Here is a 23,277-nt window from a genome sequence, read left to right on the forward strand (position 1 = left end):
ACAAATGTGCCACGTTTTCATGTGGTTATATTGGGTAACCTGCAGAAAGAAAGATGTCGGGGGCAGCACGGCAGCACAGTGTTTAGCACTGCTGTCTCACAGCACCGAGGTCCCAGGTTCGATCCTGGTTCACTGTCTGTGGGGAGTTTGCACATTCTCACGTTTGCGTGGGTTTCACCCCCACAACCCAAAGATGTGCAGAGTAGGTAGATTGGCCACGCTAAATTGTGGCCACGCTAAATAATCCCTTAATTGGAAAAAATGAAATTGGGCACTAAATTTATAAACAAAAATAAGGCTGTCAGGCTTGCAGCAAACTATGGATCCCATATTCTGGTGGACTGCTAGAGGAGATTTCAATCATATTGTTGATTTTTTAAAAATTAGGTTAAACGAGTATAACTAGTTTAATGATTTGAAAGAGTCCAGGAAATTGATATGGTGCAAGCAACGACATCCCATTAAGAGTCTTTCTCCCCCATCCCCCCGCATACCATTGCATCATATATAGACTTACATCATCTCAGGACATCTCAAAGTTCTTCACAGCCATTGAATTAATTTTTTGACCTGGAGGCACAGTTGTAATGTAGGGAAAATACCAGTTAATCTGTTTTTGTGATGCTTACAGAAGGATTGACATTGACCAGGATAACCACCCACCCTCTCCCTTCCGAAACAGTGCCATGGGATCTTTTACATCCACCCAAGACAGCAAGTGGAATCTAAGTTTAATAACTCTGAAAGCACGCACCTCCAATAGTGTGGCACTCACTCTGTAGTGCACTGCAGAATCAGCCTTGATTTATGTTCTGGATTGGGACTTGAACCCACAAAATAGAGGTGAATGCTACCAACTGGGCCATGGCTGACAGCGATACCAGTCAGCACCAGCTTCTCGGCCTTACTGCAGTTTTTGTTATACGCAACAGGTTTGCAGAGATCTACAGTCAAAAGCTTATTGTCTGGGCAATAATTTTAAAAATAGACTTTCAATTCACATTTTTTAATGTATCCTTCCTGAGGGGTGTCCAGAATTATGCAATATTCCAGATGTGGTCTGACCAAGGCTTTAGAATAGAAGAAACATACTTGGCATTCTAACATACCACAATTGTGCCAAATGTCGATTGCCTTTTGAAATCAGTTATGGATCGGCCCTTTTAATACTCCCCATGTTGTACGCAGTACAATTATGAACTCTTACACAAATGTGCCAAAGATGGCACCCAAGCCAATTATTTTATGGACCAAATACATTGAAGCAAAGGTCTAAGGAAATATGGATATATATTGGAAGACTTAAAATTACTTGAAACTGAAGCATTTTAATTATTAAAGACTAAACAGAATTATTTATCCTTGCATCAACATGCATTCAATTGCTAAACGGCAAAAAGACACAAATCCGAGACCAAGTGGATTACACCCATTGTTCCACGCCAAATAAATTTTACTCGCTATTTAGGAGGCTAAAGTACTACAATTTAGTCCAGAGACACTTTCATGATTTGTGCTTCCACTTTCTCAACACCAACATCTCATTCAATTGTAGCTTTTTAAGTGTTCACAATACTAATGCATCAGATTAGAGTCAAAAATAATAGAAAAGAATGCAATTTCCCATCCTTCTAACTCAAGTTACTTATCCCACTCCCCTTCAAAGCAGTAAGCTTGCACCCAGGCCTGCTGTGCCTGTATTTGAAAATGCTCATCTACAAACTCATCATTTTAAATTCAAATAGGATCATTCCACAACTTTTTTAAAACTCGAGTCCCGGTGTCATACATTTGCCCTTCAAATGTATCCTTTCCGAGGGGTGTCCAGAATTATGCAATATTCCAGATGTGGTCTGACCAAGGCTTTAGACTAGAAGAAGAATACTTGGCATTCTAACATTCCATTAATTACTTTTTGTACCTGTGCACTCATTTTGTGATATGAACCTGGACCAAATGCTTTTGCTCCCCCAGAGTTTAGTTTCTCACTGTTTAGAAAACATTCCGGTTTATCTTTCTTCTGTTGCAAAGTGCCTCATTTTCAGAGGTTGCTGGAAAGCCATTTGAGTGAACTGCTGCCTATGACAAAGTACTGGCTTCTATAGTTTCAGTTCTTTCATATTATAAAAAGATCAGCTTCATTCAATTTGCACTATTAAAAAAATTGCTTTATTGAAGTTTATAGATTTGGGATTGATCAAGCCAGATTTTTCCAGGATGAAAGATGGACAAAACGGCAGGCAACGAGCATCACTTTCCTTTCCCACTTCAAGTCCGGAGAGCCTAATAGCTGACTAAAGTGTTGCAGAGCAGTTATTTCTTGGTCAAATCAACACCTTAGAAGCAATCAATTATTTGGAAAGGTCCAAGCAAAAGACCCACCAACAGTGGTTAACTGGAAAGAGAAAGCAAACAGCTGTGCAAAGACATGTCACAATATGAAGGAACAGCAAAGGATGACAAAAGTTAAGAGGGAAAAATTAGTGCAGAGAAAAAGCTAGCTATAAATATAAAAACAGTTTCTGGAAAAAAATAAAGTGAGCCTTGGTCCTACAGAAAAGAGAGTAGAGAATTGATAGTATATAGGAAGATACAAACATCTCAGATGTGGCTATAAACCAGGAAATGGAAGGGAAGGATGAACTCAGCACATTACAATCACCGAGATGTGATGCTGAGTAAATTGTTGGGAGCTACAGACTGACAGTGTCTGGATCCTGATAGGCCTGAATCCTAGGGTCTAAGGTGTCTGGTGAGAGTGTTGATGCATTGGTTTTAATTTTCAATACATTCCTCTGTGGGAAAATATGAAATTGTCCATATTGGGCAGAAAGATCATCTAAATGGTGAGAGATTGCAGAGCAGGGAGATGGAGGAATCTGCGTGCCCGAGTGCATGAATCACAAAAGGCTAGTATGCAGATTCAGTGAGTAATTAGGAAAGATAATTAGAATGTTATCATTTGAGAGGGGAATTTAATAGTAAAAGTTATGCTACAGTTGTACAGGGCACAAGTGAGACCACAGTACTGTGTACAGTATTGGTCTCCTTAAGGATGCAAGTGTATTGGCAGCAAGGTTCAGGAGGCAAACATCTGGAGTGTGCTGTTTTGTCCCAAGAGGAAGGGTTAGATAGGCTAGACAGATGTGGAGGGGGGCTAGACAGATGTGGAGGGGATGTTTCCTTTAAGGGGTTGCTGTTTAAAAATAAGCGGTTGCCCATGTAAAACAAGAGATGAGGCAAAATATTTTCAGAGGGTTGAGAGTCTTTTCATCCTGAAAAGGTGTTGGAGCAGGAGTCTTTGAATATTGGGTGGATAGATTCTTGGTATGCAAAGGGGTGAAAGGTTATCAGGAGTATGCAGAGTGCAGATTGAGTTCACCATCAGATCAGCCCATGATCTGGCTAACAGGCGAAGCAGCCCAAGGAAGCAGGACGGTCTTCTGCTGCTCCTTATTCATATACTGAAATCTCATGTACTGAATCTTTCAAGAGGCCTTTACAAATCTGCATTAACATCCCATTTATTATTTTTATCTAATTATATTTACCTTAAATAGTCTCTACGACAGAGAATTAGGTTTGCTTTTGTGTAGAGTGTAGATCCGACTTCTCCAAGACGGCAGTCACAACAGGCACATTTTAGACAGTCTTCATGCCAATATTTGTCCAGCGCCTTGAGCAGGTAACGATCCTTGATTTTGCGGTTGCAGCCAGCACAGCCTTTCTGCTTTCCTTTTGGCTGTACAGAAAGCATTGGTACACCTACAATTCAAGAGGAATTTTTAGTTAAAAAGATTTCAGTTCCTAGTTCTTACCCCCGCTCGAAGTTTTATTAGACAATATCAGAAGGAGGTTTTACTCAGTGGATGTAGATTGAAGCGATGAATTCTAGAACTTGTCGAAGGATAGTCCTATAAAGTTCCACGTACACAAAAGTGTTATCAAGAACAGTCTTTCACAACCGTGAGCTGTTCATCCATCTCACAACACCACCGTATTAAAATATACCATTCCCTATGCAAATAGAAACATTTGCATTTATATAGAACCTTTCATGACCATTGGATGGCACAAACAAGTGCTTTGTTGGTTATAAGCAAAGCAGGAATTGTGGTCAGCAATTTGCAAACAGCAAGGTCCCACAAACATGACAAGTGACCAGATTAACAGTTTGGGAGATAAACATTCCACACCTCTTCATAATAATGTCAGATTTGAGCTCTACCAGAGGCAGGGGGAGGGGGGGGGGGGGGGGGGGGGTGTCCTCATTTCTACATCTCACCCAAAAGGTGGATCCTTATACAGAATTGCCTCAGTACCACAGTGAAGCGTCTGTAAGTCTTTGTGGGACTTGAACCCACAACTGACCAACTGAGAAAGCACCACTAAACACCAGCTGACAATACTGCCGGGGGGGCAGAGAAGTCCAGAATTGCAGTAATGCATGCGAGATTGGGCAAAATACCTGACTTTTGAGGGGGCTGGAAGATGAGATGCACTGCTTCTGCCTTCTGTCAACATCATTGCTTCCACAAAGTGCAAGAGGCAATTGCTCCTACCCTTGATTTCATGCACAATTGCAGAGATCCTCATGTGCTACCCAAGCACACAATTGGGACTAAAAGCCAAAATCTATATGCCATTTTCATGTATTGAATGTGCAGTTATAAGTTGATCTTTTGTACTGAAAATATTCAATTCAAGTTAAATAAAGGGGCCAAAAAAAGTTGCCTTTTGGAGAGCAGTCCATATTTTTGGAAGTAACCATCCATATTTTTGGAAATTAACTTCAGAAAACCTTGTATTCCTCAGACTGGTTGCACAAAAAGAAAAATAAATCGCTAGTTTAGGGTCCAGCTGCCCCACGAGTATAGTATAGCGAGCAGTTAGCTGCATCTGTTCAATTAAAAAAAAGACTTAACTAGTCAGCTACAATATTGAAAACATAAATACGAGATCATTAATCTCTGAACGTGCTGGGCCATCTAATAAGACCATGACTATCTACTTCAATCCATCTTCTGCGTTATCCAATACCTCTAGATTCCCTTGGGCATTAAAATCTAGTTGCTCTCAGTCTTGAATGTAGTCAATGATCAAGTATTCACAGCCCTCTGGGGAAAATGCCAAGATTCACAGTCCCCAGGGCACCTTGGTGCCAAATGGCCGGCGGAGTCTGTGCCCTAGTTCTAACCTCACCAATCAGGGTTCACAGTCCCCAGGGAAGATAATGGTCAACTTGGTGCCAAATGGTCAGCGGAGTCTGTGCTTTAGTTCTAACCTCATCAACCAGAGCAAGCAACTTCCCAGCATCTATCCTGTCAAGTCCCTTTAGGAATGTGTGTTTCAATTAAATCCTCCCCTCACTCCTGTAAACTCCAAGGAATACAGACAGAGCCTACTCACTCTTGTCGAGAGGATGACCTTTGTATTATTAATAAATGATTAAATAAAATATTTGGAAAAAAGTTAGGTAGGAAATGGTGGTGGGGTAGCTCTGTTAATCAAGGATTACATTCAACAGTGGTGAGATGGCCTTGGCCAAGAAAGAGCAAGATGTACAGTTAGTTTGTGTAAGTGTAATGTTAAGAGGCCAATATGCCCACTAACATTAGATATCATGGTATATATTATGGACCAGAGGAAATATGGGTTCATGAGGCAAAGTTACCACAATAATCATAGGTAACTTCACACAAAGATTTTGCAAATGTAGCCCAAGTTTGGAACAATGGAGGAATGTTTTCAGGACAATTTCTTAGAACAGCATGCTCAAGCCAGACAGGGAGCAGGTTATTCTGGGCCTGGTAATGAGTGATGAAACATGATATCATCCTCTAGACACTTTTGCAAGGGAGAAATGTTTGTGTTATAAACCGGAATGAAGTATGAGGGTATGAAAGCAGATCTAACTAAAATGAACTGTGAAACGAGGTTAAAAAAGGTAGGACAGAGATGCAGAGGTGCTATTTTAATGGTGATATTTAATAATAACTCCGATTTCCCAGTTCGAAAGACCAAGAAGTATGGTTCACCCACGACTTTAAGGGTAGTATCAAATTGAAAGAAACTGTACAAATCTGCAAAAATTAGTGGTATGTCAGAATGGTCAAATTAAAAACCAAAGAATGATTTAAAAGGGAGGAATAGGAGTAGGGGAAGCTAGCAAGGAATGTAAAAGCGATATAGTTTCCACAAGTATTTAAATAAGAGTTGACTCAAGCTATTGTTGCTCCTCTAGAGCTAGTCTTCACTGTAGAGGACTTGAAAAACTCCCCACGAACTTAAAAAGTAGGAAAAAGGTGCTAGGAAAACTATTAGACCCAAAGGCTGACAAGTCCCTGCAATCAGATGGCCTGCATCCTAGGATCTTAAAAAGAAATGGCTGTAGAGATTGTAGACACATTTGGTTAGAACTTCCAAAATGCCCAGTGGATTGGTAAATAGCCAATTTAAAAACACATCACAAAATGGAGACTGACCAGTTAACCTAACATCGGAGGGGGAAATTGCTAGAATCCATAATGGTTACAGCAAGATGCTTGGAAAAACCAATTTGATCAGGTAGTGTCATTGGGAAACACTAATCAATTGGCGTTTAAGTAACAAGAAAGTTGGATAAAGGGAAACCTCTAGATGTGTTGCATTTGATAAGGTGCCACACGGTTACTACGCAAGATAGTGCAGGGGCAAGGGCAACATCTTAGCATGGATAAAGGATCATTAGCTAACAGGAAGCTGAGTGTAGGGACAAATGGGTCTTTTTCATGTTGGCGGGCTGCAACTGGGCCACAACAACTTACAATTTAGATGAAAGGACCAAATATGTAGTAACTATATTTTCCAATGACATCACGTAGTTAGTTGTCGTGAGGTAGAGGAATCTGCAGTGGTTCAAGATGATCAGTGGCGGAAATGTTTACTGATGCTCTCATCTACAACTTGGTTATAGATGTCGAGTAATCAAAATTCTTTGACTTTTTAAACACCAAGGTTAGAAATTCAGGTGTTAACAATTTTAATAAACTGAATGCGGCAATCAAGAGTGCCGTGGACTCTTGAAAAGATAAAATCCAGGGTGCAACCATAGCCATTTGAAACCTGCACAGGATATTAATGTCTTTCATCTACATTTCTTCACTCAAGTAGACAGAGGAAAAACAGTGAGGCAAGACTTTCACAAATTGTTAAGCTGCTTGAACTCTCAGCTAGTGAACAGAACAAGCTTTCAGATTCACTTAGCTCAATTGATGCAATTTATCTTCATATCAAGATACAAAATAAACATATCATGCTGCCCCACATCAATGGGTTGTCTTGCTTGATAAAGACTTCTTGCTATTCTCCAGCACTCCCCAAGATTCTCTCAGCAAGACGTATTCCCCCAGGCATTCCCGGAGCCTTCTGCTTCAGCAGCTTCTTCACATTCCACCTCAAGATCAAAAAGGCTTTCCAACATCATAAAAAAGGTGCTTTTCCCTCCGCCTGATTAACTAGACAAGTTAATGAATTACTTGCCGCATCTTTGGGGAAATTGAAAAAATATCTCCATTCATCATAGAGAATTGTCTACCTTCCCTATTATTTGAAATGTATTGCCACGGTAATATTTTTCAATCTTTGACTATTTCCATAATACGATCAACATTAAAATTTTGTTTCTAGAGACATGTGGTTTAAATTCAGTTTTAAAGAGCAGGGAGAGCATTAGTTGTAGGTTTAACTAAGGGACTGAAAATTGCAGATGAGAGTCACATTTATATTTGAATATCGATACGCAACTAGTTATCTAAATTCTCATTCACAAGTGTAAAGTTGCTCCATCCACATTCAGAGCCTAATTTTCAATAAATCCAATTAAGAGAGCCATATGTATTGAGCAGATGCTCTGAATACCTTCTACCCAGAGGTTTTTGGTAAAATAGATAACATGAACAGTCCAGCTCACCATAAATGTAGTTTAATCAGTTTAGCACAGCCAGAGACTTTGGAGACTCGCCCCTTCCATTTCCTCATCTGTCCTCCTGGGAAAAAGTTTTTAAAAATCATTTCTCCCATGGAAAGGCAACAAGAAAAAACCAGGAGGGGGGTTTCCCTAAATGAGCAGAGTATCATCTCCATGCCATAGCCTGCATGACGTCCAACAGCTCTTTGGCATGGAGAGGATATTTACCTCATGGTTTCAGAAAAAGGTCTCCATTTAAGTTTAGGAATAATTTGGAAGGCAGTGATTCTTTGGAATTCTCTATCGCATTGAATATATTCAATGCCCTGACAGGTTTTTGATTTACAAAGGGAGTCAAAAGCAAGGAGGGTGGAGTTGAGGCCATGATCAGATGAGCCATAATCTTATTGGCTGGCAGAGCAGGCTCACCTACTCATGATGCCTTCAAACTTGCACCAATCCAGAGTGTTAATGGCATTTCAAGGAGCTGGCAGACTCGATGGATAGTTACTAATCCAGTTTTAGATGAAAAGAACTGGATTCAGCCAAAGCTGACCATCTAAAGCAGTGATGATTCTAAAACAAAATTAGATTAAGCTCCGCAATGTGTTCTTATTCAGACTGAGGTATAAAGCACTCCATCTTGGAAGAGTTTTCTTGGATGAGGGACGCATTTCTTCTATAGTACTCAGTTGTGGGATCCTAAATTCGATTACCGGCTATGTAAATTTACATGCAGAGACTCAAAATTACTGAATACTCTAGGGTAAATTCATTGTTACCACTCAACGCTAAATGCTTCAAGGTGTGTCTGAACACCCCTCAATCCATTGACTCAAACTGCAGAATTCCTGGCATTGATGTGTCGGTACTAGAAGACCTTACTAATCTTCAAAAATAAGCACTTGGAAAGCACAATTCATTGCTACATCATTTAGGAGCAGCATGTTCTGATTGCCACATCATTGGAGCGGCTTCTCAATTACGTGAAGAACTGGCCCAAGTTAGATATTTAAAAATCTACCCATTCCCAGATGATTAATCCCACATTAAATTCTTCTATGGTTGGCTTCAAGAAAGCAAGTTATACAAAAGAGGCAGCATACATATTAACTTGCTTCCTCCACAACCTCAAATACATATGCAATTGGATCTGCTGACAGGTGAGCCAACTTTAAAATGCATCAGCATAATTTGAAATATTGCTTCAAACACGTTTTCAGTTAAGAAATTCATTGCAATCAAGGTGTTAAAATTCCACTAAATATTCAACTGCTCATGAACAAGTTGTGCATGCACATCCTATTTGAGGTAAAGAGAGCAATAGGTAAACTGCCTTTTAAGCAAACACTGATTTCCAGCTTGCTGAATTATCATGTTCCATCAATAATGGCAAACAGTTGGCCATGAGTTAGTCTAAAATTCTTTTGAATGTTTAGGCCATGTTTAGTCAAAACGTAGGAACATCATTTTTCCCTGGAGAGGTTAAATAGCTAGAATCTAGTTCTGCCTCATTCCAAGCTCTGGTACCACAATAGCTCATTTGGCTCATGGGCGATAGCGAAAATGGACCTGCATCTTGAATACACAACTCGGTGCCCATAACTCAATCTCTACCCGAGAGTGAAAGGAATAGCTGACCCATTGACTTCAGGAAGAAGTACTGTACACACCCCTGTCTGCATCAATGGGCCGAGGTGGAGATGGTGGACAGCTTCAAATCCCTAGGTGTACACCACCAGAAATCTATCCTGGTCCACCCGCGTTGACAGTACCACCAAGAAAGCACAACAGTGCCTCTACTTCCTCAGGAAACTTGACATGTCCACACTGACTCTATCAACTTTTACAGGTGCACCATAGAAAGCATCCTATCAGGGACAGGCAGTATTGAGGAAGCAAGGGGGCTGCAGAAGGACTTGACAAGCTAGGAGCAATGAAGTGGCAAATGAAATACAACGTGGAAAAGTGTGAGGTTATGCACTGAGGAATCTAGGCATAGACTATTTTCTAAATGGGGAAATGCTTCGGAAAGCAGAAGCACAAAGGGACTTGGGAGGCCTTGTTGACAATTCTCTTAAGGTTAATGTGCAGGTTCAGTCGGCAGTTAAGAAAGCAAATGCAATATTAGCATTCATGTCGAGAGGGCTCGAGTACAAGACCAGGAATGACCTGAGGCTGTATAAGGCTCTGGTCAGACCCCATTTGGAGCATTGTGAGCAGTTTTGGGCCCCATATCTAAGGATGTGCTGGCCTTGGAAAGGGTCCAGAGGAGGTTCACAAGAATGATCCCTGGAATGAAGAACTTGTCTTATGAGGAACCTTTGAGGACTCTGGGTCTGCACTCGTTGGAGTTTAGAAGGATGAGGGGACCTTATTGAAACTTACAAGATACTGCGAGACCTGGACAGAGTGGACATGGAGAGGATGTTTCCACTTGTAGGAAAAACTAGAACCAGAGGACACCATCTCGGATTAAAAGGACAATCCTTTAAAACAGAGGTGAGGAGGAATTTCTTCAGCCAGAGGGTGGCGAATCTGTGGAACTCATTGCTGCAAAAGGTTGGGGAAGCCAAATCACTGAGTGTCTTTAAGACAAAGATAGATAGGTTCTTGATTAATAAGGGGATCAGGGATTATGGGGATGAGAAAATATCAGCCATGATTGAATGGCGGAGCAGACTCGATTAGCCAAGTGGCCTAATTCTGCTCCCATGTCTTATGGTCTATGCATCACAGCCTGGCAGCAACTGCTCGTCCCAAGGCCGCAAGAGAGTAGTGAACACAGCCCAGTCCATCACACAAACCCACTTCCCATCCATTAACTGTCTAGGCCTCCCGCTGCCTTGGGAAAGCGGCAGCATAATCAAAGACCCCTCCCAACTGGCTTACTCACTCTTCCAACTTCCTCCATTGGGCAGGAGATACAAAAGTCTGAGAACACGCACGAACAGATTCAAAATCAGCTTCTTCCCTGCTGTTACCAGACTCCTAAACCACCCTCATATGGACTGATCGGATTAATACTACACTCCTGTATGCTTCACCCGATGCCAGTGTCTACGTATTTACATAGTGTTGTGTTGCTCTATTACGTATTTTCTTTTCATGTACTAAATGATCTGTTGGAGCTGTACACAAAAACTTCACTGTACCTCAGTACACGTGACAATAAACTATTCCAAACTTTATTCAGAGACTGTGACCCTGAGTTCCATGCTCAACATCTACCCCATATAGCCCCTCAAGGCCTGTGCATTTCAATTAAACCTCAACTCCAGGGAACTAGCCCCTCTTGCTTAGAGGACAGTACCCTTATCCCAGGAAGCTGTGCAGTGAATCTTTATTGCACTTACCCCAAGGCAGGCAAGGAGATCAAAACTGCACAGTACGCCAGTGTGGCTCCAATTTCTTGATCAGCTCGCAAACCTCAGGTTTACTGTTTTGTTTGGTAACAGGGTCGGACTTGTAAGTGTGGTTAACATGCGGCACTAAGACACAAAAGCAGTGACTATGTTAAAAATGATGCATCTAACTAAAGTGTTGCAACAGCTTATTTTTAAAAGCATCGCAAACTGATCCATTGCTCAAGCATCATGAATGTGTAGTTTCCCAAATCTACAAGACTCTAGTTTCAGACTTCAAAAATCACACTTTTGATCACTTTTCCTTGGGAGGTCCTGTTTCTTGTAAAATTACACACAATGCTACCATTCAAGCCACACAATTGGTGGCCTTTAAACCATTATTGTAGGAGCAAATCTGCTCATATGCCTGATATTTCTATGAGATACTTATTTGCATCTGAACAGTCAGAAAATATAGCAAACATTAGGCAGTCGGTCTAATTTAATATGCTTTCAAAATGGCATTTTAGTACTGCAGCACTTGGATGCCACGGAACTAGACAAAGCACAAATTACCACTCACCCAAATATCAACTGATGCAAACAGAAACTAGGATAATAAATAAAATTAATCTGGAGCAGAGGGGGAATTGCATATTTTATCTGGATTTCTATGTCTGCTCAGTTATAAACTGAAGAGCTATTTGTTTTAAAATTAGAGATGCAACTAAAAGACAGCAGATCACGAAGCTTCTCATCTAACCCACAGCTTTTGGGTTAGTGTTGGAGATGACCTTTAAAATTATATCAAATTGAGGGACAATACACTATTGTCGGAATGATTCACTGACTGCTGTACTGGAATACTTTTACCTTGCTAAAATGCTGTTCTCCATTTGACATCTACTCAATATGCATGTGCCATTCACACATGGCAAGTTTCTGCTTTTAAAACTAGTGTCATTTCAAAACTTTCCTTCTTCACTAGCTTAGCTATTAGCAACAATTCTGCATGCTTCCAAAACCTGCAGTCCTAAAACCTGCTCTGCTTATCCAGTTTTAAATATTATGTTGTGCAGTCCCCAAAGTACATTTCACTATTCAGTTTTATAGCATGCTTGACCTCAAGTTCTACAATCACTTCATTAATACTGAATTTACAAATATAGTAAATGGGAAAGGTGGTGTTAAGTACGAGGGGGATTATATGCTTCCAAGATCAGCCTTAGTGACTTCACGATCCATCTTCAATAAAAGGACAGTGAACGGGCAGCAGTTTAGGAATGTAATGAACCAACTTAAATATTTAAAGTAGCACACCACTTATGGATCATCACTTGTTGATAATGCAATAAAGCAAAACCTACTTGTTTACCTTTGCACAGCACCAGTCAACTATATCCATGCCTGGAATAGAAGGGCCCTTGCAAAGCACCAAGTCTGTGGGGAAAAAAGGGTCAGGAATTTGATAAACAACCCAGGACACGGCTGCCAATTAACCCACGAGGAAATGCTAAAGGTTTTACTTACTGTTCTAACAATATTGGCAATGGGTAAAAAAGGCGTTCTAGAATTATACAACCAAATAAGGACATTGGGTGCCATGAGGAGGGACCAGTCCAAGATAAGACCTCCAGGTATACATCTTTGGCAACACTGGTTAAGATTGGATTGGATTGTTTATTGCCACGTGTACCGAGGTACAGTGAAAAGTATTTTTCTGCAAGCAGCTCAAACAGATCATTTAGTACATGAAAAGAAAATACATAATAGGGGAACACAACATATACAATGTAACTACATAAGCACTGGCATCAGATGAAGCATACAGGGTGTAGTGCTAATGAGGTCAGTCCATAAGAGGGTCATTTAGGAGTCTGGTAACAGTGGGGAAGAAGCTGCTTTTGAGTCAGTTCGTGCATGTTCTCTGACTTCTGTATCTCCTGCCCGATGGAAGAAGTTGGAAGAGTGAGTAAGCCGGGTGGGAGGGATCTTTGATTATGCTGCCCGCTTTCCCCAGGCAGCGGGAGGTGTAGAAGGAGTCAATGGATGGGAGGCAGGTTCGTGTGATGTACTGGGCGGTGTTCCCGACTCTGATTTCTTGCGGTCCTGGGCCGAGCAGTTGCCATACCAGGCTGTGATGCAGCCCGATAGGATGCTTTCTATGGTGCATCTGTAAAAGTTGGTAAGGGTTAATGTGGACATGCCAAATTTCCTCAAGTTTCCTGAGGAAGTATAGGCGCTGTTGTGCTTTCTTGGTGGTAGCGTCGACGTGGGTGGACCAGGACAGATTTTGGGAGATGTGCACCCCTAGGAATTTGAAACTGCTAACCATCTCCACCTTGGCCCCGTTGATGCTGACAGGGGTGTGTACAGTACTTTGCTTCCTGAAGCCAATTACCAGCTCTTTAGTTTTGCTGGCATTGAGGGAGAGATTGTTGTCGCTACACCACTCCACTAGGTTCTCTAGCTCCCTCCTGTATTCGGACTCATCGTTATTCGAGATCCGGCCCACTATGGTCGTATCGTCAGCAAACTTGTAGATGGAGTTGGAACCAAGTTTTGCCACGCAGTCGTGTGTGTACAGGGAGTAGAGTAGGGGGCTAAGTATGCAGCCTTGCGGGGCGCCGGTGTTGAGGACTATTGTGGAGGAGGTGTTGTTGTTCATTCTCACTGATTGTGGTCTGTTGGTCAGAAAATCGAGGATCCAGTTGCAGAGTGGGGAGCCAAGTCCGAGGTTTTGGAGCTTTGATATGAGCTTGGCTGGGATTATGGTGTTGAAGGCGGAGCTGTAGTCAATAAATAGGCGTCTAATGTAGTAGTCCTTGTTTTCGAGATGCTCTAGGGATGAGTGTAGGGCCAGGGAAATGTGTCTGATGTGGACCGGTTGCAGTGGTATGCGAATTGAAGTGGATCAAGGCGTTCTGGGAGTATGGAGGTGATGTGCTTCATGATCAACCTCTCGAAGCACTTTATTACGACTGAAGTCAGGGCCACTGGTCGGAAGTCATTGAGGCACGTTGCCTGGTTCTTCTTTGGTACCGGTATGATGGTGGTCTTCTTGAAGCAGGTGGGGACCTCGGAGTGGAGTAGGAACAGGTTAAAGATGTCCGTGAATACCTCTGCCAGCTGGTCCGTGCAGGCTCTGAGTGCACGACCAGGGATCCCCTCTGGGCCCATCGCCTTCCGAGGGTTCAGTTTCAGGAAGGCCAATCCGACTTCGGAAGCTGTGATGGTGGGCATGGGTGAATTATGGGCTGCTGGGGCACTCGCCAGCGGATTGTTGCTTACCTGCTCGAACCGAGCATAGAATGCATTGAGTTCATCGGGGAGGGGTGCGCTGTTGCCAGAGATACTGTTTGGCTTCGCTTTGTAGCCCGTTATGTTGTTTAGTCCTTGCCACAACCGCCGAGAGTCTGTCTGTGACTCGAGCTTGGTTTGATATTCTCTCTTGGCATCTCGGATGGCTTTGCGGAGGTCATACCTGGATTCTTTGTATAGGTCAGGGTCATCTGCCTTGAACGCCTCAGATCTGTCCTTCAGTAGGGAGTCAATCTCGCGATTGAGCCATGGTTTCCGGTTGGGGAACACGTACTGCTTTCTTTGGCACGCAGTCGTCCACACATTTGCTGATGAAGTCTGTGACGGTGGTAGCATACTCACATGATGAGTTAACTCTGTGCATTTGATTCCTACTCAACAGTCAAGTGCAAGTTTCTCATTAAAATTACAGCACCTAAAGACCAGGAGTGGACCCATGGGTCAGAGATATTTCAGCCTGAAAATACAACTTTGGCACAGTCTTTACATACCAACAGTTTGGCATAATAAGCAGTCAGCAATACCCTGGGAAAGCTCCACCCGCAAGAATGCTGTTAAGGTTATCAGGGCACAGGATTTTAAACCATTTTCCGGGACAATTTAGTTTGTCATAATGGCTAGCTTTCAGGGCCATTATAAGTTTTATTCCCTACAAGTTACAAGTACCAATTTTCATGGCACATGGTGTTTTATGCAGAGTCCCAAGGCAATTTGTTGAGTCAAGCAATCCACCCTGAACAGGGTATTTTCTAGTTGCAGCAAAATCAATAGACAAGCCTTGGTACACACGCACACAACCAACAAGTCTCTCGACCTTTGTGCACCTGGTGCAGGGAAGAGGGGAGAGGAAGACTTCCTCATGGGCTTGGTCAAGTCAACAATTAATAGGTCCAGGCAGCAGGAGGTCATTGTCCTGACTGTCTGCCTCTCTTTCATCACTACGTTCACCGTCAGGTGTCCCAAGTATGTGTACGGCAGCACAATTGACGCCTTCTAAGCCCAATGGGCAGCACAGGGACTGGGGAGCTTTGATTGACAAGGAGAAATTAGAATCCAATGTCAAATTAAAGTCCCAAGATTAGAGTCAAATCCAAATATCAAAGCAAGTACAGAAACATAGTTAGTAATCACCAAGAGCTCTGAACCACCTGAAGGATGCGTCTCTGTTCTACACAGGTCTAGCATTACCCTCTTGCCTTTAAGTATCCCTGTATGCATCGTGGTGGCAGCGCCAGGGACCTGGGTTCAATTCCGGTTGGATCACGGTGTGGAGTTTGTACAGTCTCCCCAGTCTGCGTGGGTTTCCTCCGGGTGCGCCGGTTTCCTCCAACAGTCCAAAGATGCATGGGTTAGGTGGATTGGCCATACTGAACTGCCCCTTAAGCGGTCAGGGATGTGCAGGTTAGGTTATGGAGTTATCAGGGGTAGGGAGGGGTGATTGGGTGAGTGGATATGGGTAAAGTGCCCGATCTACAGGGTGGTGCAGACTCATGGGCTGAATGGCCTCCTTCTGCAATTCTAAGGGATTCTATGTGCCTTAATTACCATTGACCTGTCCTGTTACCTTCAGTGATCTGTGGACATGGACAAATGCTTCCCCCCCATTCCTCTTTTTACCTCACTTCTCCAGATCAGATTCCATTTAGCACAGGGATAAATCGCTGGCTTTGGAAGTAGATCAAGTCAGCCAGCAGCACGGTTCAATTCCCGTACCAACGTCCCCGAACAGGTGCTAGAATGTGGCGACTAGGGGCTTTTCACAGTAACTTCATTTGAAGCCTACTTGTGACAATAAGCGATTTTCACTTCACTTGACACTCCAATTTATATCTTGGTCATCTACATTTGTTTTCCTTCCTGGCAACCCATGTTTTTGCTATCCGACTTTTCAATCGGGCTCTCTACATTTAAGAGGTAGTACTGAGCTTTGCAGACTTCCGTTGGAAACAGGCCTTTAGTCACAAAAAAAAAATCAGTTGAATGATACCCTCCTTGATCTGCACCTTTCTAAAGTAAAATTTATACCATCCCTTGAAACTTTTTAAAATATTTCCCCACCGCTGAGGTTAGGCCGACTAACCTGTAATTATTGAGTCTATCGCTTGCTCCCTTTTCAAGCAACGGTACAATGGTAGCAGTCCTCCAGCACCACACCTGTAGCCAAAGAGGATTGAAAAATGATAATCAGTCGGATATTCCCTCCCTTGGTTCGCAGCCTGGGTTGCATTTCACTTGGGCCTGGCAATTAAACTACTTCAAAGATGTTAAACCCTTTAATACATCTGCGGTTATAACCATCCGAGATCCCTCCTTTGGTGCCAAATCTTTCCTTGGTTATCCTCTTGAGCCTCTTATCCACTTATGAGCCCTCGCATTTTCTTGGATTATACTTGCCAATGTTCTTCATATCGTCTCAACTTTCCAATTGCAGGGCATGTGGCGCAGTGGATAGCACTGGGACTGTGGCGCTGAGGGCCCAGGTTCAAATCCCGGCCCTGGGTCACTGTCCGTGTGGAGTTTGCACATTCTCCCCATGTCTGCGTGGGTTTCACCCCCACAACCCAAAAGATGTGCAGGTTAGGTGGATTGGCCACACTAAATTGCCCCTTAATTGGAAAAAAAATTGGGTACTCTAAATTTAAAAAAAAACTTCCCAATTGCACCTCTACGCCTTCAGGTTTTGCTGTATTGAACGTTCAAACCTCAGACAGAAGTTTCCTTTTTCACTTTATCCTTCCCTGCACACTATGGGGGGAGTGGGTGGCTGAATCTGGGAGTCCTGCATTCTCTTTCTCGGTTATATTTGCATGAACCTTCCATCTCCTCCTCGAATATTTCCTGCAGCAGTTTGCGAAACTCGGTTATCACATTACTATCACTCGCTGATCGTCAAACTGGACGTTTTGAGGTTCCACATCCCAAAATATTCACCATCATGTGAAACATCCTATTCAACAATAGCCTAATATTGCTAAACTTGTGTGACTTAAGTGCTCAAACCACATCTTGGTGCAAAATTAGACATTTCAGGTTTGCATTACACAATTGGTATAATAATGTTATACTGTGTATGAAACCTGTCAATTAAAATACCATCCCGCAAAGCTGGTCACTACACTTGCTCCAACTAGGAATTTTATATTTTATGAAATGTTGAAATTCCAGAATGGTTAGTCCAAGAACATCACAGACATAAGATAAGGGCACCCTTATTGAAATACTATAAAGCATTGCTGTATAGTGACGGACACTTCCCTACAGTAACTGGTCTTATTGCCTCTCTCAGATTGCTCGATTAGTTGTGAAATAAAGAAGGTTAAAAAAAAAAACCAATTGGAGGACGACCAGAACAGGTCTGCTCAGGTAAATTGGACTGAAATATAATAGAACAATGCTGGATAAGGTCTGCCAGCATCTGTGGAGAGCAACAGAACTGTACAAACATCATATGGATTCAAACATCAACAGTTTCTCTCTCCAGATGCTGCCAGACCTGCTGCGTTTATCCAGCATTTTGTTTTTCATTTCCAGCATCCACAGTACTTTACTTTATATTGGAATCAAAGATTAGCAGGCAAATTAATGAGACAATGGGCTGCCTTTCGAGAGAAGATGATGGTTTGGGCACAATTTGCAGCAGATTCCCACATGGGGGAAAGGTAGGACAATAGCATGAGCTTCCTGGGTGATTTCAAAAAGGGTGTACAATGATGGATATTAGATTGATAAATGCACACGAGAGTCAGGTAGAATGTAGAGAAGTGAAGAAAATAAGGAAATAGAGTTTATAAGGAGACAAGTAAATAGGGAAGCACTGTTCTGATTGGCAAGGAGTCCAGGACCAACTTAAGGAGATTGGCAAAATGACCAAGGCAACAGAGTCAGAGTTTAAGGGATGGACAAGATTGTTATAGAGAACCGTCATGGATAACAGTGGGCTGAATTTATTTTTTTGTTCATGGGACATGGGCGTCGCAGGCTGTGCCAGCATTAATTACCCATACCTAATTGCCCTTGAAGGGACCGTCAAGAGTCAACCACATTGTTGTGGGTCTGGAGTCACATGTAGGCCAGGCAAGGAATCTGTGAATCAGATGGGTTTTCAGGATAATTGATAGTGGTTTCATGGGTTATCATTGGACTTTTAGTTCCAGATTTTTATTGAATTCAAATGTCACCATCGGGATTTGAACCTGTGTCCCCATGTCATTACTCTGGGTTTCTGGTTTACTAGTCCAGTGCCAATACCACAAGTCCACCACCTCGCCACAAATGGCCTCCTGTGTCATTATGAAATAAATGTTTAGGTTCTGAAATACACTGCAGAGAGAGTCTGGGAGGCAATTACCCCTTTCAGGATAATTGGATGATTATCCGAAGGGGAAAAATTTATAGGGCAGAGACTAGCCGAGCTGTTCTTCCAGAATTGAATGGCCGTGCTGCAAGCATTCTAGGATTCCATTATAGGTTGTTTATTCTGTATCTGCGTGCACCCAGGAAATTTTAACTGCCCATGTTCAGAATTGTTACACAGTAGGCCCTTTTATCTGCACCAGCTGTCCGAATGTGCAATTCACCTAGTGCCGTTCCACTGCCTTCCCCCATAACCCTGCACATTCTTAGACAAAATTCACTCCACTGCCTCAATACAACCTGCCTCCACCACATACTAACATCACTTCCTGTTGCTGCATGCGAAACACTTGTGTCTCTATTGCTTCTATTGCCAATGACCTCAAATCTGTGCCCTCATTTGGAACAGTTTCTCTCTCCATGTACTCTTGTTCTCCATGTACTCTTGTCCAGACCCTTCATGATTTTGAATTAGTCTCCCTCACCCTTTCTCGAAGGAAAACAGTTCCACTTCTCAAATCATCTTTAGAACTGCCCTCCCTATTGTCTTCCCATCTTTCCTAAAGTGCAGTATTCAAAACTGGATGCAACACTCAGTTGAGGCGTTTTATACAAGTTTATCGCAACTTCCTTGGAGCTAACGTTCGAGGTGAAAAGGGAGAGTCCCAGTGCAGATTTATTTGGAAGCTCATCTCATGGTCAAATACAACACCAAGGTTGTGAACAGTCTGGTTCAATTTGGGCAATACCCAAGGAAAGGGATAGAGTTGGTGGCTAGAGAGCACTTCTGAAGAGCAGGTATAGGCAACATTGTTCAAAAATCAACCTTGGTCACCATCTGCCTTTATTTTCAATTTTTTTTTTAAATTTCAGTTTTTCAAATTCAATTCAATTTAATTTTTTAAAAATAGGCCCTCTTAAAATGCTTCTGAAATCCCTTGAAGATTTAAATGAACATCCTTTGACATTATACAGAACTGCACAAAACCTACTCTGCAACAGACTACCTTATTACTCCCTCCCCCCTCATCTGATTGCTTTGTGTAGATGCTTTGTGGAGAAGGAGGCCGTCTGGCCCATCAAATATGCACCATCCCTCCAAAAGGAGCACCTTGGCTAGGCCCTCTCCTTCATATCTTTGGATGCTAAGGGAATGGCCACTCCACCCAACCTGCACATCTTTGGACTGTGGGAAGAAACACACACACACACACACACACACACGTGGACACACAGAACGTGGAACTCCACTCAGCAAGGGAGGAATCAAACCTGGGTCCCTGGTGCTGAGAGGCAGTGCAACCATTAAGTGATGCATACTTTTCGGCCTCACCTAATCATCAAGTGCCTTCAATTCCTGGACACTCTCCAGAGTCTAGGTTCTGTTGTTGAGATAGTCCAAATTGTACTAGGTAAAAAACAAACTTGGCCCTTGCAAACAAAACTGAAATTTACACATGAAATGTACGCAGATTACAACAAGCCAACCCAGTAAGCATTCACAAATCATTCTACTTATAACAGGCCCATCTACTTCAGCAAATTTACCTGATTTCACAAAAGACTTCCATGTTCAACAAACTTTGAAAATCCAATTAGAGTAATTTTAGAAAATGATCCCTTAACTCTCTTCATGGCAAATCTTGGTTTTAGCTCTGAAGCCAAAAAAAGCAACATACACCCAGAAGACATTATCCCAAAAATTCAATTGAGACATTAGTTTTGAAATCCAGCAAAAAGGCCAATAAATCAGCCAAATCATGAAATAGATATTGGATTGGCACATAATGTAACTTAGAAATGCTATTCAATACAGCAAGGATAATTTAAGCTATTGCAGGGTGGTGGCTGGGTGAAAGCAATTTGGAAACCAAATACCAAAGGAAGAAAAATGGAAATTTGGCTTAGGGAAATGAGTCAAGCTAAAACAGGTACTGATATTCACCCAATTTCAGACTAATCCTAAATCAAGCCGTAGGAACTCCATATACATGACAGGAACATTACTGTCCACTTTTATTGATATATACTCTTGAGCAAATCACCATGGCAACTCAAAACAGCAATTCCTACATTTCTAAATACAAGAAAACACCCTGAAGCCTAGATTTTATTGCAATGACTGCCAGCAAATTCAAAGGATATTAGCATTTGCAAAGGTTTCAACCATGCACTTTACGAACACACATTACCAAACTGTCTGCTGATCAAAGCTAGCTCAGAGTAAGATGGGCTCAATTTGTCTTCAACGTGCCTGAAAGGCTTGATTTAGTTGGGTTGCACTAATCTCTAAAAATGTAAACTTTATGGCAGAGGGTGGCACCATTTTTGTGTCGAGATAATGAAGAGATTGACTACAGGTTAACCCTTCAGTACGGAATTGAAATTAAGGCCTGTAATCAATTAAACTTTCTGGTGGATACCAAATAGTTGCTGCCTAAGCACAAAGTGTTGATATACAATTCCTGCACCTCTCTCCCTTTAGACGTCATAACCAGCTGAAGAAATTAAGTTTTACGCTAAAATATCCACCTTTAAAGCCAAAGTGTAGGGCCTTTTTACAACTTCAAGATTCTTGTGAACATCTGTATTAGATTTAAAACAGCTTAAATTCTAAATCTGTGGAGAGGACTACAAAGCTGAGCAAGCTGCTTTTCGAATCAAAGTTGGGCTTTGGGGTGCAGTCAATACAGCCCTAAAAGGGTTAATGAAGTGTCAATAACATATTTGGGTATAGCTCAGAAACAGTTTACTTACAGCCCTTTCCATTAACAGGAATCTGCATTAGTTGTAGATTAGGAATTTGGATAACACTTAAGCTATAGGTGCATGTGCTGTACAATGAAATGCTGCCATCAATTTCTGAACCAATTCATATCCATCAGCAAACCATCTTGCATATCAAGCACTCTCCATTTTAAAGGGTCCACAACTCCTTCTTCACCATCAGCTTAAAAAAGGTGCACGCAGCAGCACTGATACTTAACCAATAATATGAAAAGGATCACTTTCGAGCTACCCTGCACCTTGTAATTAATTACACTACAAGCATGCCTTTTTCGAACAAAAAAGCCATAAAACTACGAAGCATTAATTCAAGTCACTGCATTGTAAGCATTCTGTACAGCAAGATTTAAAACAGGACTCCATGACCAGATGCAGTGTACACCATGGAAGTGAATTTATAAACAATCTTAATGCATTTTATTACACAACTATGTAATGGCAGCTTATTTAAGATCCAAATTATTCCTCCCCAGCAGAAGTTGACATATTCTCATCTGGAGAAATACAACAATTCAAGATCTCTGCCCGCACGTCTTTAATGAAGCAAGTCCAACTGGCTCAAACTCATTTAAAATTGCTATTAATAGTTTGGACTGACTACTTTTAAACATGCATATCAAGATAATGCAATTTTAAAAAAAAGCTAGTCAAGTGCTACATTACATTTCCTACACGGAGGTGATCATTGTAACCAGTAATAATTTGATTCACCAAAATAACCCCTTTCAGGGGTATATTTGGGGAAAATTTGTGGGGAGGGAGGAATAAAAAGACAAGGGAGAATAAAATGGTAATTTCAAAATTTCTGCAGGTAGAAAGTTACACGTTCATGGTTGTAATTCACACAGCCAGTTTCACTTTTATGGCTCTCTGGTTGGTTAGTTAAGATCATCTAACATGAATGTACCTGCCTATTCCCAGGTCAAAGGCAGAAGACATGAGCAGCTTCAAACTATCATTGCTAAATTGAGGAATGGTGGGGGCAGATTCTTGCCCCCCCCCCCCCCCTCAAAATTTGCAGTTAAGACTTGCAGCTATAAATCAGTGCAAAACCTCTTCAACCTATTAGTTTTCAGAAAAAATAAACCCACCAAGCTGTCACAACTAAGTTCAACAAGCAGAAAACAGGCAGAAAGAAATTTTCAGCTATTACTCACATTGAGTGGTTGAACCCAGCAAGCAAAGGGTGAAGCTTTTAGGCAATAAACAGCAGGTGATCTTGCTCTTCTGCAAAGTCCTAATGCTACTAAAAGCCACTCTCAGTGTACTGTAATTGGGCTTCAGTAGTTAATGTAGTATTGACTGCATTATATGGCCCTGTGTATCCCCTTTTACTAATGCCATTTGTATCGCCTTTGTACATTTACCATATTGCTTAGCCAATATCTGTTAAAAGCAATCCAAATCATGAATCATACAGAAAAAAAAACTTTTTAAGCGAGACAGACATCCAAAACAGGAAATTTACAGTTGACTTGGTACACAGTCCACTTAAGAGCAGTTTTTAAAAAAAATAGGACT

General features: G+C 41.8%; 1 protein-coding gene across 8 annotated transcripts in view; it reads right to left on the bottom strand.

Annotated features, from left to right (window-relative positions):
• The window catches only part of lmo1 (LIM domain only 1), a 38,593-nt gene that overhangs the window by 13,333 nt on the left and 1,983 nt on the right, over nt 1-23,277 (bottom strand). For 3 of the 8 annotated variants that reach the window (XM_072466448.1, XM_072466443.1, XM_072466449.1), the window contains exon 2: nt 3,552-3,765. In XM_072466448.1, the coding sequence (XP_072322549.1) occupies nt 3,552-3,757 (206 nt within the window). In that variant the 5' untranslated portion in view covers nt 3,758-3,765. Of the gene's footprint in view, nt 1-3,551; nt 3,766-11,304; nt 11,440-16,696; nt 16,771-22,913; nt 23,275-23,277 lie in introns of those variants that run through there. The other 5 variants (XM_072466446.1, XM_072466444.1, XM_072466445.1 and 2 more) reach the window with 4 other exon arrangements.

Source organism: Scyliorhinus torazame, chromosome 10, assembly GCF_047496885.1.
Source record: "Scyliorhinus torazame isolate Kashiwa2021f chromosome 10, sScyTor2.1, whole genome shotgun sequence".
In the NCBI taxonomy this organism is placed as follows: Eukaryota; Metazoa; Chordata; class Chondrichthyes; order Carcharhiniformes; family Scyliorhinidae; genus Scyliorhinus; species Scyliorhinus torazame.